Source organism: Corvus brachyrhynchos, unplaced genomic scaffold (genome assembly GCF_000691975.1).
Source record: "Corvus brachyrhynchos isolate BGI_N302 unplaced genomic scaffold, ASM69197v1 scaffold338, whole genome shotgun sequence".
NCBI classification, from domain to species: domain Eukaryota; kingdom Metazoa; phylum Chordata; class Aves; order Passeriformes; family Corvidae; genus Corvus; species Corvus brachyrhynchos.
This window is the reverse complement of record NW_008239334.1, coordinates 860,286-871,965: the sequence shown is the minus strand read 5'-3', so window position 1 is coordinate 871,965 and position 11,680 is coordinate 860,286. Positions and strand designations below refer to the sequence as shown.

The 11,680-nt window shown below is 51.9% G+C and overlaps 2 protein-coding genes across 2 annotated transcripts in view; one reads left to right on the top strand and one right to left on the bottom strand.

Moving 5' to 3' along the window:
* Positions 1–4: 4 nt before the first annotated feature.
* On the top strand, positions 5–4,625 carry WDR77 (WD repeat domain 77; the record flags this gene model as incomplete). The annotated part of the gene is made up of 9 exons (XM_017741102.1): positions 5–149; positions 324–465; positions 537–586; positions 894–964; positions 1,321–1,375; positions 1,625–1,696; positions 1,786–1,894; positions 2,352–2,420; positions 2,757–4,625. Coding segments are annotated over 9 exons (873 nt in total), but the record flags the coding sequence as incomplete, so codon positions are not given.
* Positions 4,626–5,883: 1,258 nt separating this feature from the next.
* The window catches only part of CUNH6orf132 (chromosome unknown C6orf132 homolog), a 20,838-nt gene continuing 15,041 nt past the window's right edge, over positions 5,884–11,680 (bottom strand). The window contains exons 5-6 of the mRNA XM_017741101.1: positions 9,425–11,679; positions 5,884–9,111 (exon numbers count right to left, since the gene is read on the bottom strand). Coding sequence (XP_017596590.1) covers positions 9,009–9,111; positions 9,425–11,679 — 2,358 coding nt within the window. The 3' untranslated portion in view covers positions 5,884–9,008. The remainder of the gene's footprint in view (positions 9,112–9,424; position 11,680) is intronic.

Below are 11,680 nucleotides of genomic sequence, written 5' to 3'. Positions count from 1 at the left end.
CCCCTGCGGCCCCGGCTCGCTGTGGGTGTCCGCGGAGCCCCGGCGCGCCCCCAGCGAGGGCTTCTGCACCGCCGGCGTGCAGACCGAGGCGGGGGTCGCCGACCTGTGCTGGGTGGCTGACAGGGGCATCCTGGTGGCCTCCGACTCCGGTAAGCAATCCTCCGCCGAGGTGAGTGGCGGTGGCGTCCCCTCTGCTGAGCTGGGTGTCCCCCCGTTCCCCTCCTCTGAGGTGCGTGACCCCCTCCCCATGATTCTTATTGACTGGATTTTCACTGAGGTGGGGGTCCCTTTCACTGAGGTGGGTGTCCCCCTGCATCCCCCAGGTGCTGTGGAGCTGTGGGAGCTGGAGGAGAACGAGAGCCTCATCGTGAACAAGTTCTGTAAATACGAGCACGATGACATCGTGACATCGGTGTCCGTCCTGGCCGGCAGCACCCAGGCTGTCAGCGGGGGCAGGGATTTCTGGTGAGTGTCCCCAGCCTGGCAGCCGTGTGCCCGGGCTGTGCTGGGAGCTCACTGCTCGCTCTTGTCCACAGCGTGAAAGTCTGGGACATCCCGGAGCAAACGGTGCTGCACTCCTACAGAGGTGAGTTCCGACCCACCTCCCTCTCTCCTTTTTATAGGCCCCTTTATATCCCACTTTGATCCTTTCCCCCCAACCCCTTGTCTGGCTCCCTCAAGCTCAGGGGTGTCACAAGGACTTGTGGCCATGGTTGGATTGGGCAGCTCATCACTTTGGTAGGAAGCAGTTGGCGGCTGCTGAGCAGAAGTTATCCTGTGTCTGGGCATAAACTATTCTTTGTCCAACTGCTGTGCCTCTGGAGGTCCTTGGGAGTATGCGGGAAAGTTGGATCCAATCTTTGAGGCTCTTTATCCTTTTGTGCTTTTGGTAGCTCACTCCGCTGCAGTGACATGTGTGGCTTCCTGTCCTGGTAAGGACACTGTGTTCCTGTCCTGTGCTGAGGTAAAGCTCACTCTATTGTCTAAACCTACCCCATAGAAATGAGATTTAACTTTAGGTATTGGCAGTTTAATGCACTTATAAACCACCTCTTGTGTTGCAACCTGCCTCCCTGTATTATTGCAGTGTTGCAGTCTGATAAATTTATAATCAGTTTACCAAGCTGATTCCTACAGGTTTGTATCAAATTTTGGGAGCTCCTAGTTCTGTCCTGGGGATGACTGAAGGCTGCACTTACTGACAGCACCATTTTAACCCAGAGGAAGAGGCAGGGTCATTTTGCCTGTGAGTCAGCAGTGAATCTGAATTTATGCCACAAAGAAATTGTAAAATTCTTCTCATTCCTTTTGTATTTATAGGACAACAGAACTTTACTCTGGGACACCAGATGCCCCAAACCAGCTACCCGAATTGGTATGTCTCTGTGTGCAGTCACTGCTTATTCATGAGTTTGTGTTGGAAGAAATAAATTATTTTATGTCTGATTTCTAAGTCTTAACTCTAAATCCAGTGATGTGCCTGTTAAAACCTAAGGAGGTCTAACACTGTCACAGACAATAAGCTTAAAACCCTTGTCGTGATGCAGTAGCAGTGCTAAATGAGTTAGAGCAGGAATATCTTTGTGCTGCCTCCTTCCACACTCACCCGTTTCTTCCCTCGCAGTTTGCAGTGCCTGTAATTACCTCCCTACCTCAGTCATGTGGCATCCACAGAAAAGTGACATCTTTGTCTTGGGTAAGAATCTTGACTCTCACCAGGCAAAGCAAGGTCATTATTTTCACAGAACAGATTTTGCTGCTAACTTCCCTCCCCCTCTGTCGCAGGTGATGAAAGCGGAACAGTTGCACTGGTGGACACAAAGAACCCCGACTCTGCCCTCAGCGCCGCTGTGCACGCCCGAGGCATCACGGGCTTTGCTTTCTCTGCACACAGGTACCGAGTGATACTGGCACAGAACGTGGGACTGCATCCCCTTAACAGCCTGAGTTATTTTTGAGTAAAACCTATGAGAGTGCCAGTTTTGGTCATCTTATCAAGGAGATTGTAGCAAAGAACAGAGTAAACCAAACGTTGTCTCACTTCTGACTCCGTGAATGTCCATGACAAGAATTCTGCAGTTCCAGAATTACTGACCCACACGCTGTGGGGATTTTTCTAATTACAATCACCTCTGGTTAAAGAAGGATCACTTGCTTTCAGACCCTAATAGAATATTCCTGCTCAGTGTGCTGGCACCCTGCCAAATGCTGATGAAAACATTTTTGTAAGATTTTCTGTGAGTTAATTCGCTGTACCTGGGTCAGGATCACTAAGACTCCTGCTTTTCACAAATTTATCCCTAAAATTTCTTGTATTTGATTGTTCTAACTGTGCTCTCATCTCTCTCTAGTTCGCCCTTACTGGCTTCAATCAGTGAAGACTGTTCAGTTGCTGTTCTTGACTCAGACCTCTCAGAGGTGTAAGTACAGACAGAATGTACTCACTGCTGTTGTCTTCTTGAGTTAATTACTAATACACAGAAACCCGGGTTTGGGGTGGAAGGGACCTTAAAGATCATTCATTCCACCCCCTGCCATGGGCAGGGACACCTTCCACTATCCCAGGCTGCTCCAAGCCCCGTCCAGCCTGGCCTTGGACACTTCCAAGGTGGGGCAGCCACAGCTGCTCTGGGCAACCTGGAGTTGAAAATATTCCTAAGCAGAGGAGCATCATCCTAACAAACCAGCTGTTAGGGATTGCACAAGCCCACATACTCCCAGTGCTTGATGGCTAATGGAGTGTTGGTGTTTTCCAGGTTCAGAAACCGTTCTCATCGAGACTTTGTAAAAGGCTTGTCCTGGTCTCCTTCAGATGATGCCTTGCTCACTACAGTTGGATGGGATCATCAGGTTTTACATCACACTGTCCCCATACCAGCTGGTGAAGCTTCTGGAATCAACTGTGTAAAAGAATAGTTTTATAAACTCATGGTCCAAGTTCCTTCCTGGCATCACTTTGATTCTGCTGAAGTCGCAGGTGTGTGAACTGGAGTGGGGATGGTCTGTTGTCTGCCTTGAAGCTTGTGGCTAAGAAGGTTCCTGTAGTAATTTTGATTTAGGCATAAGTTAGTTACAAACCAAGCTTTACCCTTTCCTCAGGAGTGGCTTCTCCTGTAATAAAAGACTTTGGTTTTACTCAGAAAAAAATTGACTTCAGGCACAGAGGAGACTTGGAGAGACAGGGAATTAGGTGTAATGAAAATAGAAATAAAGTCAAAAAGACTTGATTCCTTCCTCAGTTCTCCAGGCTACCCATGGAATTAATAGAACCTTTTGGGGGAGGTTAGCAACACACCTCTTGTTGGGTAAAAGTGAGAGCCTCACCCATAAGCAAAGTTCTTTGCTCTGTAAATCAGGCGGAATGAAAAGACCTCTTGGGATTCAAGGACTGGAAGGGTTCCAGTGCTGTCTTTGATGCAGCACATGGTTGAGAGTGTTGGGCCTCAGTACCAGTGTGGAGCCTCTGGTGAGCACTGGTTGTGCACTGGTCTAAAACACCAGTGTTTGGTGTCAGGATGTAAAATGAGGATCCCAGCTGGAGCCCTGTGAGTAAACATCTTTGGGGTGGTGCTGGAGTCCTGGGATGGCCAGCACGTGCTTGGCCCCAGGGCCAGTTGAGGGGACTGCCAGAGGCTGGGAGCCAGGAGGGAGCGGGTGCTGTGCTCTTTGACACCACGTTTCATCTCCTCTGTGCTGAAGGCAACTTACCAAGGATAAGACCTGTGAACGAAAGGTTTATTTGAGGGAAAAACTGGACTAAGGACTTCAGTTGTCATGTGCTTGCTCCTGTACCAGACTCTGCTTAGTGATAAACCAGATCCATGCACTTGTGACGAGTGACCTCTTGTGCTGGCGACTGAGGGGACAGGACATTCCCCTACTCCCCAAAACAGACTCCACAGAACCCTGAGAGGTGTGTTTGTCAAATACCACATACATTTCTAACTCAGCTGTTTCCCTGGAACATATTTACCTGGAAAAAGTCATTGCTCTGCATGCATTGCTGCTGCTCTAGATAGGGCTTGGTCTGGCCTAGTATTTCCTAGACAGAATTAAGCAAGTCCTGACGGATGAAACAAAAATGATGTTGAAATGAATGTTACTCTGATTCTTTAGCATGATAGCAGCACTTAAATGTACACTGCTTCCAGTTCTTACCTCTGCACACGCATAGGTTTAGTTGTGCAAAGCCCACAATTAATTTTTAGGCAGACTAAGCTTTCCCAGGCTCTGTACTTTTCTCATTTACTCTTTATAAACCTCACTTGCTGCTTTTTAAATTCCCGTGTCATACAGGTGTTGACAGAGCAACTTCCTGTTCTAGAGCAGTGTATGGCCAGAAACAGTAAATGATTATAAAAACTGACACATTTCTTCAGAAATACCCCTTGAACCACAAAGTTCCCTGTTAGGGACCTCTGATGCTGTACTGAAACAGGTCTCATGCTGGTTCTGAAAAAGTTGTCTTGGAAGATGGTTTTCATTTGTAACTGGGTTTAAGTTTCACTGGGCCACTTCTGTAGCACTGAAGAGCCAGCTGAGATCATCCACACAGTTAAAGTTGTGATTTCAGTCCCTGATATTAAAACTGTTCTTAAATAAATGTTCACCGTGTTCCTGTTCAATGCCAGGGTGCTACAGTTCTTCAGCACTAGTGCAAGGCAGGCTCTGGGTCCTGCTGCTTTTCAGGAAGTTTTTCTTTCCAAAGGTCTGAACATGGGTTTCCATCATGCACAGCTAAAAAGAAAAGTTCAAATGTCAGACATTAAACCACGTTAAGTTCTCATATTGCCACACCTGAGCAAAACACAACAGCACATGGCAAAAGACTCGTGCTGGATGGTGAAGCCCGTAGGGACAGCAGGTCACTGGTGGTATATTAACTCTGCTTTTACAATCAAAGACTAAAAACCCCTCAACGCTTCAGCATCTGGCAGATGTTTGTTGTGCCACAGGATGGCAGCAGCTGCCCTTGACAAGGGCAAGGCAGCACCGCCCCAGCTCTGCACCTTGCCTTAAAGGGTGTCTGCTTTTGGGGTTTCTAGCGCTTGCACTTGGGGTTCTTTCACTCTCGTAAGGGAAGCACGGAAGAGCAGCAGTTCAGGAGTCACTCCTGGGTTCAGCTTGGCTCAGAGTTGTTGTACCAGTGCTGGCAATGCTGCAGTAGTCACACGGACACATGGGCAGCGTGGCACAAACGCCACCAAGCCCACATCAATCCTTGCTGCCTTTGCAGCTCTCTGCCAAGGAATGGAGGGAATTCTGTGGGGTTTGTGGCTTGCCCAGCTGTCCCTGCACCACATGCCTTTCAGGTTTGGGGACATCCACTGCAGCTTCAGCAAAAGCTTCAAGGCATACATTGCACCCTTTCCCTCCCTTACACAGAGCCTGCTTCTGTAGCCAGAGCTGGATGAAGGAGGTGAGAATGCAAATCAGTTTGAGTGGAGAGAAGCCACTGCAGACAAGCCTTTTATGTTGCTGCATGTGTTGCTCACACTGCGCTTGCAGTTTTGGGCACAACATTCAAGTTGGGACTTGCGGCAAGGATGAGAGTTTCGTCCCTAATGAACGGCTCCAACCCAAGAACTATTTATAGAAGCTGCACCAGCTCCTCTGCCAGCCTGCCCAACCAGCTGGGGGTGAGTGACAGAGCTCTTGGGGCTCAGCTGCCCCTTCATGCCTTGACTGGGCTTCTAAAGACACTGAAATGGCCACGGGCTTTGGATCAACTGCTCAGAGAAATTGGACCGAGCCCTGGGTGAGCTGAAATTCAAACCCTTGCTGAGCTACATTTTCCCATCCTTCCAAGGACATGCAAACTTCTCAATCTTCCAGCAGACAGACCACATAAGCAACACTAGGAAAGAAGTCAGACCACACATGTAATAAAACAATACATCCAGAAATGTTTAATGCAAGAAGGTTGGTGTTCAATGGCACTCATAAATAAGAGACTTTGTTCAATACTTTACAGCTCATGCTCTGTTACACTGCCCTAGCAGGAACGTGTGAGGAAGAGGCAGCTAAGTTGTATCACGACTTAAATGACCACACTGCAGCACAGAGGGTGAGGTGAATAATTCCACGCTCAGGCTTCAGGATTGCTGTCAGCACTGGGCTGAGGCAGGTTGCTTTGCACCATTAATACCCCTTAGTTTTGTTTCTTCTTAACTCTGTTGCTAAATGTCTATAGTGAAAGCTGGGAGGAACAGAAACAGGAATCCAAGGACAGTTTATCCACATACCTGACAGAGTATGTCTGCCCCAGGAAGAGGGAGCTCTTCCCCATCCCTGCAGTCCTCATTTCATGAGAGATTTAACTCTGTCCCCAAGTGCTTTGGCTGCCAACAATTTGACAGTGGTTCCTTTGTCACAATGGCCCCAGAATCAATGTCGAGTTGTTACTGAAATACCAGAATTTGCTGAATGCATTCAGGAGAAGCAGGGATAGTCCCAAGTGTTTAAAGAATAGAAGTGTTCCACTACTGAAAACCTGCGTGCTAACCAGTTCTACAATTGGGAGCAGAGTCCAGCCTGATTTAGTGACAGCTCAGTCCCCTGTGCAGTCCCAGAATGGTGTTCTTGAATGAAGAATGGCTATTTTATAAAGCTGACTTATATTATCATGCTTCTAATACTAAATTAAAACAAATTTATCTGCTAGAAATGAGACACTCCATGGTGTCTAAGACTATATTTTGACTACACAAGAATTGTGTGTCTGGGTGAAGTAGCAAATGTGACATTCAAAGCTAGTGCCACCATGGGAGTGTCACATTTTTCTCTAAAAAGAAAAAAACTTGTGCTGGGGAGATTCCAATTCTTGAGGTGGAAAATTGCACACACACACCCCCTGCCCTCCCCACTTCTGGGCAAAGTCAATACCAAAAGCTGAAATCGCCCACCCAGCCTTAAAATTGTTTTTGAGAGCTCATTTGCAATTATAGCTTACTATTTTGGAAAAAAAAAGTATCAGGAAGAAAAAAACATTAAGTTGCAATGTTATCAAAGTGACTTCTTCTTTCAAGTTAAACTGGTGAAACTTCATCCAATACTAAAACATGACCCTGAAACCCCTCAAAGAGGATCACGGATTTACTTCCACAGATGAATAAGAATCCTCAAGATGCTGTATTTTGGGGCGGGTGGTATTCCACGTGACACTTGGCACACTTAAATATCCTTATAGTTACTCCTTAGTCACTTTTCTCCGTGAATATTTTTTTAAAACCAACACCCAGATATTTAAAGTTTATGATTTCAATATTGGCTGGGGTGAGCAATGGAAATCTTCCAAGTCACTGCAACTTACTGGCATAAAAATGCCCTTTGAATTAGCTATTAGACTGATTATTTTATTTGCATTTTCATTTTATTCACAGCAAAGTAAAGTTCAGACTACTTTAAAGCTGCTGCAATATCTGAACGGGCTGTTAAATTATTAGGTGAAGCTGGAAATAAAACAGAATGTCGATGACATGATACAAGTATCAAGATAACTTTTGAGAATTCCACCGTGAAGGAAAATTTATCCCTGATTTTGAGCTGAACTGTAGAGCAAGATCTGCTTGCAGGCCACGTACAGGTGTGTGCAAGGCAGGGTAAGCTGGAGTGGAACCAGTGGTATTTATAGCATTGAAAATAGAAAGTGCTTTCCATAAAAATAGACTAATGTCTCAAAGTGCTTTTAGTTTGTCAGTGATTAGAAAATATTCTCTACACGTTTTTACAGTTATCTTACAGTGACTTTCAGCAAGTTTACCTATGAGGAAGATTCTCTATTTCTAGTTTCAGGCCGCTGGCTATTCACAGCTCAGGTCAGCTGTCGTGAGACCCCATGGCTCACTCTGAAGGCTAAAACCCTCTTTAAGGCTACTCACACCTCCCACCCCTGCACAGCCACCACCAGCTCTCAGAGGCACCAGCGGGAAGCAGGGACAGGTTTGCACACCCAGCCCCTGGAAAAGCACTGAGGGAAACACCGGGAGCCAGCTCCCTTCGGGGTGTCACTGCAGACACCCCACACACCACGAGGATAAATAGTCACACTGGAATTTAGCTTCTCGGTCCCCAAAGCAGAGATGGAAGCCAAGTCTCAGTAGAAGAGTTTATAAGGACACTGGGGGGAGGTTACAGGGGTGTGAAGTGGCAAGAGACCCCTCGGGGAGAGCACCAGCAGCACAGCACCTTGGCGAGTCGCTGGCACCCACCCACCAAAGGAAAAGGATTGCTCCATGTCCTGTGTCTCCAAAGTGCTTTACAGCCATCCAGCCAGGCCTCACAGCCTCCTTCCATGAGGAATAATTACCAGCAGAAACATTTACAGTGACCAAAAGGCACAGCAAAGCAAGGCCCCTGCTCCCGAAACTGCTCCTGGAGAAGGGGTCAGAGCCCAGCTCGGCAGGACAGGCCCTGACTGCCCAGAGCTGGGTTTAAGGCGTAATTCATTTGCTCCAGACTCCTGAAGGACAGAAAGGGTAAGGATCTAGGCATCCTAAACTCTCCTCCTATCCCACTGGCCTCACATTCCTATTTTAATCCCTGACATTTAGCTATACACTGCTTTGCTTCCATTGTGCACATCTCCGAGTTGGTTTCTCCCTGCTCCCAAACATGCTGGAGTTAACCCAATTAAAAAAAAACAAACTGAAATCCATCTTTCCAGTGGTGATACTCTTTAAAGAGAGCTAAGGATGCTCTTTGGCTTTCCTAGACTGCAATTCTGAAAATAATCCAGGAGGGAAAATGGGAAAAAGGGAAACCACGTTAGCTCATGTAACAAGGCAGCAGCCTGCCCTCCGCAGTAACTACTCTCCATGACAGTCTTTTTTGAGAAAAGTCCAAGTCTCGGGCTCGCTCCCCACCTTCCTCATCAGCAGTTTCAAGCAGTGCGTTTTCAGGCTGGGTTGGGACTGTCCCCTGGTGCCCGTGGAGAAGGAAAAGACCAAGCCAGGCACGTTCTCGCCCTTTCCCAGCCGGACGCCAGCAGGGCAGCCCTGAGGTCCAGCCTACCGGTGGCTCTGGTAGGCGTAGGAGATGGGCTGGCGAGTGCCCGGCCTGACCGTGAAGGTGTTGGTGGGTCCCCCGTACTGCGAGGTGCCGTGGGCAGGCCTGGAGGGGAAACAGAGGGGAAGTCACCGAAAGCCCAGGCAGACCTTGGTGTTTAGTCAGCCTTGCAATGATGTATTTTACTGCTTCATGTCTCCACTCAGTGAGGTGGGGAGGGGAGGGAGATGGGCACCAGGGTCACAGCTGGCACCAGGGAAGAGCCACGGAACAGTCACTGCCCTTGGACCAGGACAGCAGGAGGAGCCGGGAGTGAGCATGAGCCAAGGGGCAGCGACATCACTGGAGCCCTGGTGCTGCTCTGGGGCCGGTTAGGGACACCGAGGACAGGAAGGGGTGGGCTTAGGGGGACACGTACCTGCTGGCTGTCAGCACGCTGGCAGGAGAGAAGTCCCCGTTCTGCCCCTTGTACTTGGCGTCAGCCCCAGTGCTGCCGTAGGCCGTGGGCTTCCCAGCAGCGTCCGCGGATGCCCGCCTGCCCTGGGCACTCGAGGGGCCGTTCCTGTGGGCAGAGCCCAGGCGGCTCTGAGCCCCGGCTGTGGAGCTGAACCCCCCGGGGCTGTAGGAGGAGAGGGCGGAGGAGAGGGTGCCTGAGGCCCGGGGGGCTGCGGCTGCCCGGGGGTAGGAGCTGTCGGGCTCCGACATGTACAGGCGCTTCTTGATCAGCGGGCGTGGGTTGGGGCCGTGGCTGGGGAAACTCGTGGAGCTGCTGTAATCCAGGCACTGGGGCGTGAAGTCGCCGTTCCTCCAGCTCTTCTCCAAGGGCGGTGGAGCTGCTGGCTCCTGGCTGCCCCCGCAGCTGCGGCTGTAGCCAGACCACCTGAAATAGCGTGGCTCACCTGAGCCCCGGCTGCTGTCAGGGACACTGGGGCACTTGCGGTTCTCCTCCCGACTTGGGAGGGGACCCTCATCCACCTCGTTGCTGAATTCGGGAGGTGGGGGGATAATCCCATAGTCCAGCGCCGTGTCCCCATTCTCCTCCTCCTTGGGCACTCTGTGGCAGGCTGGGCTGGGCTGGCTCGGCTGCCCCGAGTCCAGCAGGCCCCGGAGCAGGCTGGAGGCAGCGGCTCGCCGGGGCCCGGAGGGCTGTGCCTCGCCCACTGCCCGCACGTCCCGGCCCTGCTCCGAGGAGCTGGAGAAAGAGGGGGGTTTGCTCCAACTGGATCCCGCTGGACTGGCCGCAGAGGGCCGAGGCACCACGGTGAAAGAGTAGGGCTTGGACTCGTGGCGGAAGAAGCTGGTGGAGGTGGTGTCCGACGAGGCACTGCTGAGTCTCAGAGGCGGCTTCGCCCTCAGCGCGGCTGCCCCGTCCCCGCCCTGGCGGCCCCGCTGGGCGCGCTGCCGGGCTGCCAGCAGCAGGGCCATGGGTGAGCCCCGCTCCACGCGCTCCCCCGTCACGGGGTGGATCAGCACCTCCTCCTGCCCTGCTCCTGAGGTGTCTGGGGGGCTCCTGGCTGAGCTCCCAGGGCAGGGGGTTTCAGCTGAGCCCAGGGCATGGGGCAGCTCAGCCGAGCTGGCCCCAGCCCGGTGCACTTTGTACTGGAAGACGGCTGAGCTGGGCTGTGGTGCCGGGCTCTGTGCCGGGGACACAGGGGGTGATGGGGGGGTGGGAGCAGGGGGCTCCTCTGCTGGTCCCTGAGGTGGGTCTGGGGGGCTCACGCTGCTGTTGAGGGACCCAGGAGCAGGGCTCACGGTCTCTGTGGCCTTGCCAGCAACAGGAGCAGGATGGTCCTTGTGATCTGTCTCATCCTTCTCCATAGCAGCCACCCGCGTTGGGAGTGGGCTGGGGACCGGTTTTGGCACCACTGAGTCACTCATGCCAGGGGGGCTCTTCCTCAGACCAGGGGGGCTCTTCCTCACTTCCGGGGTGCTGATGCCATTCTCCACACCCTGCTTCTGGCTGCTGAGCCCTGGGGAAGGTTTCCCCTCTTTCTTCAGGGACAGCATAGCCTCCAGCTCGTTCCTGATCATCATCACACTGCGGGGCTGTGGGGCAGGGTTGCTCTCTGGGCTGGTGATCGCTGTGCTGAGAGAGCCCCCGTTGGTGCTGGGGGGGCTGCTGGGCACCTCCTTCTTCTCGCTCTCCCCTCCCTTGGATAACTCTGTGTCCTTCCTGGTGAGCTGGGGCTGGCTGAGCCCTGGCCCACGGCTGCCAGCACGGCTGGTACTGCTGTCCATGGGCTGGGGAGCACCCAGCTTCTCCAGAGGCCTCTCCTCCCGGCGCGGGGAGCGCAGCAGGGCCGAGAGCTCATCCCGCAGCCTGTTCAGGTTGTTGGCATCCTTCCAGTCATCCTCGCAGGTCGGGTAGTCCGGAGGAGGGAGATCCAGGTCGTTCGCAGTGAGAGGTTCAGATTTTGGAGGGGAGTCTCTCCCAGCTGTTTTCAGCTGGGGAATCTTCTCCCCCTCTGAGCCCGGCAGCAGGGACCGGTGGCCGGTGGCATTTGCCCCTTGGCTGAGCCCTGGGCCCGGCTTGGGGCTCAGTGGAGGGGGTACAGCTGGCTTCCCAACGCCCTGTCTGAGCCCGGAATTTCTCTGCTCGGCTTCTCCCAGCCGCGCCTTGGCCGCGGGTCTGATGGTGAAGCAGGGGGGGGGGGGGGGGCGGGCGGGGGGCGCG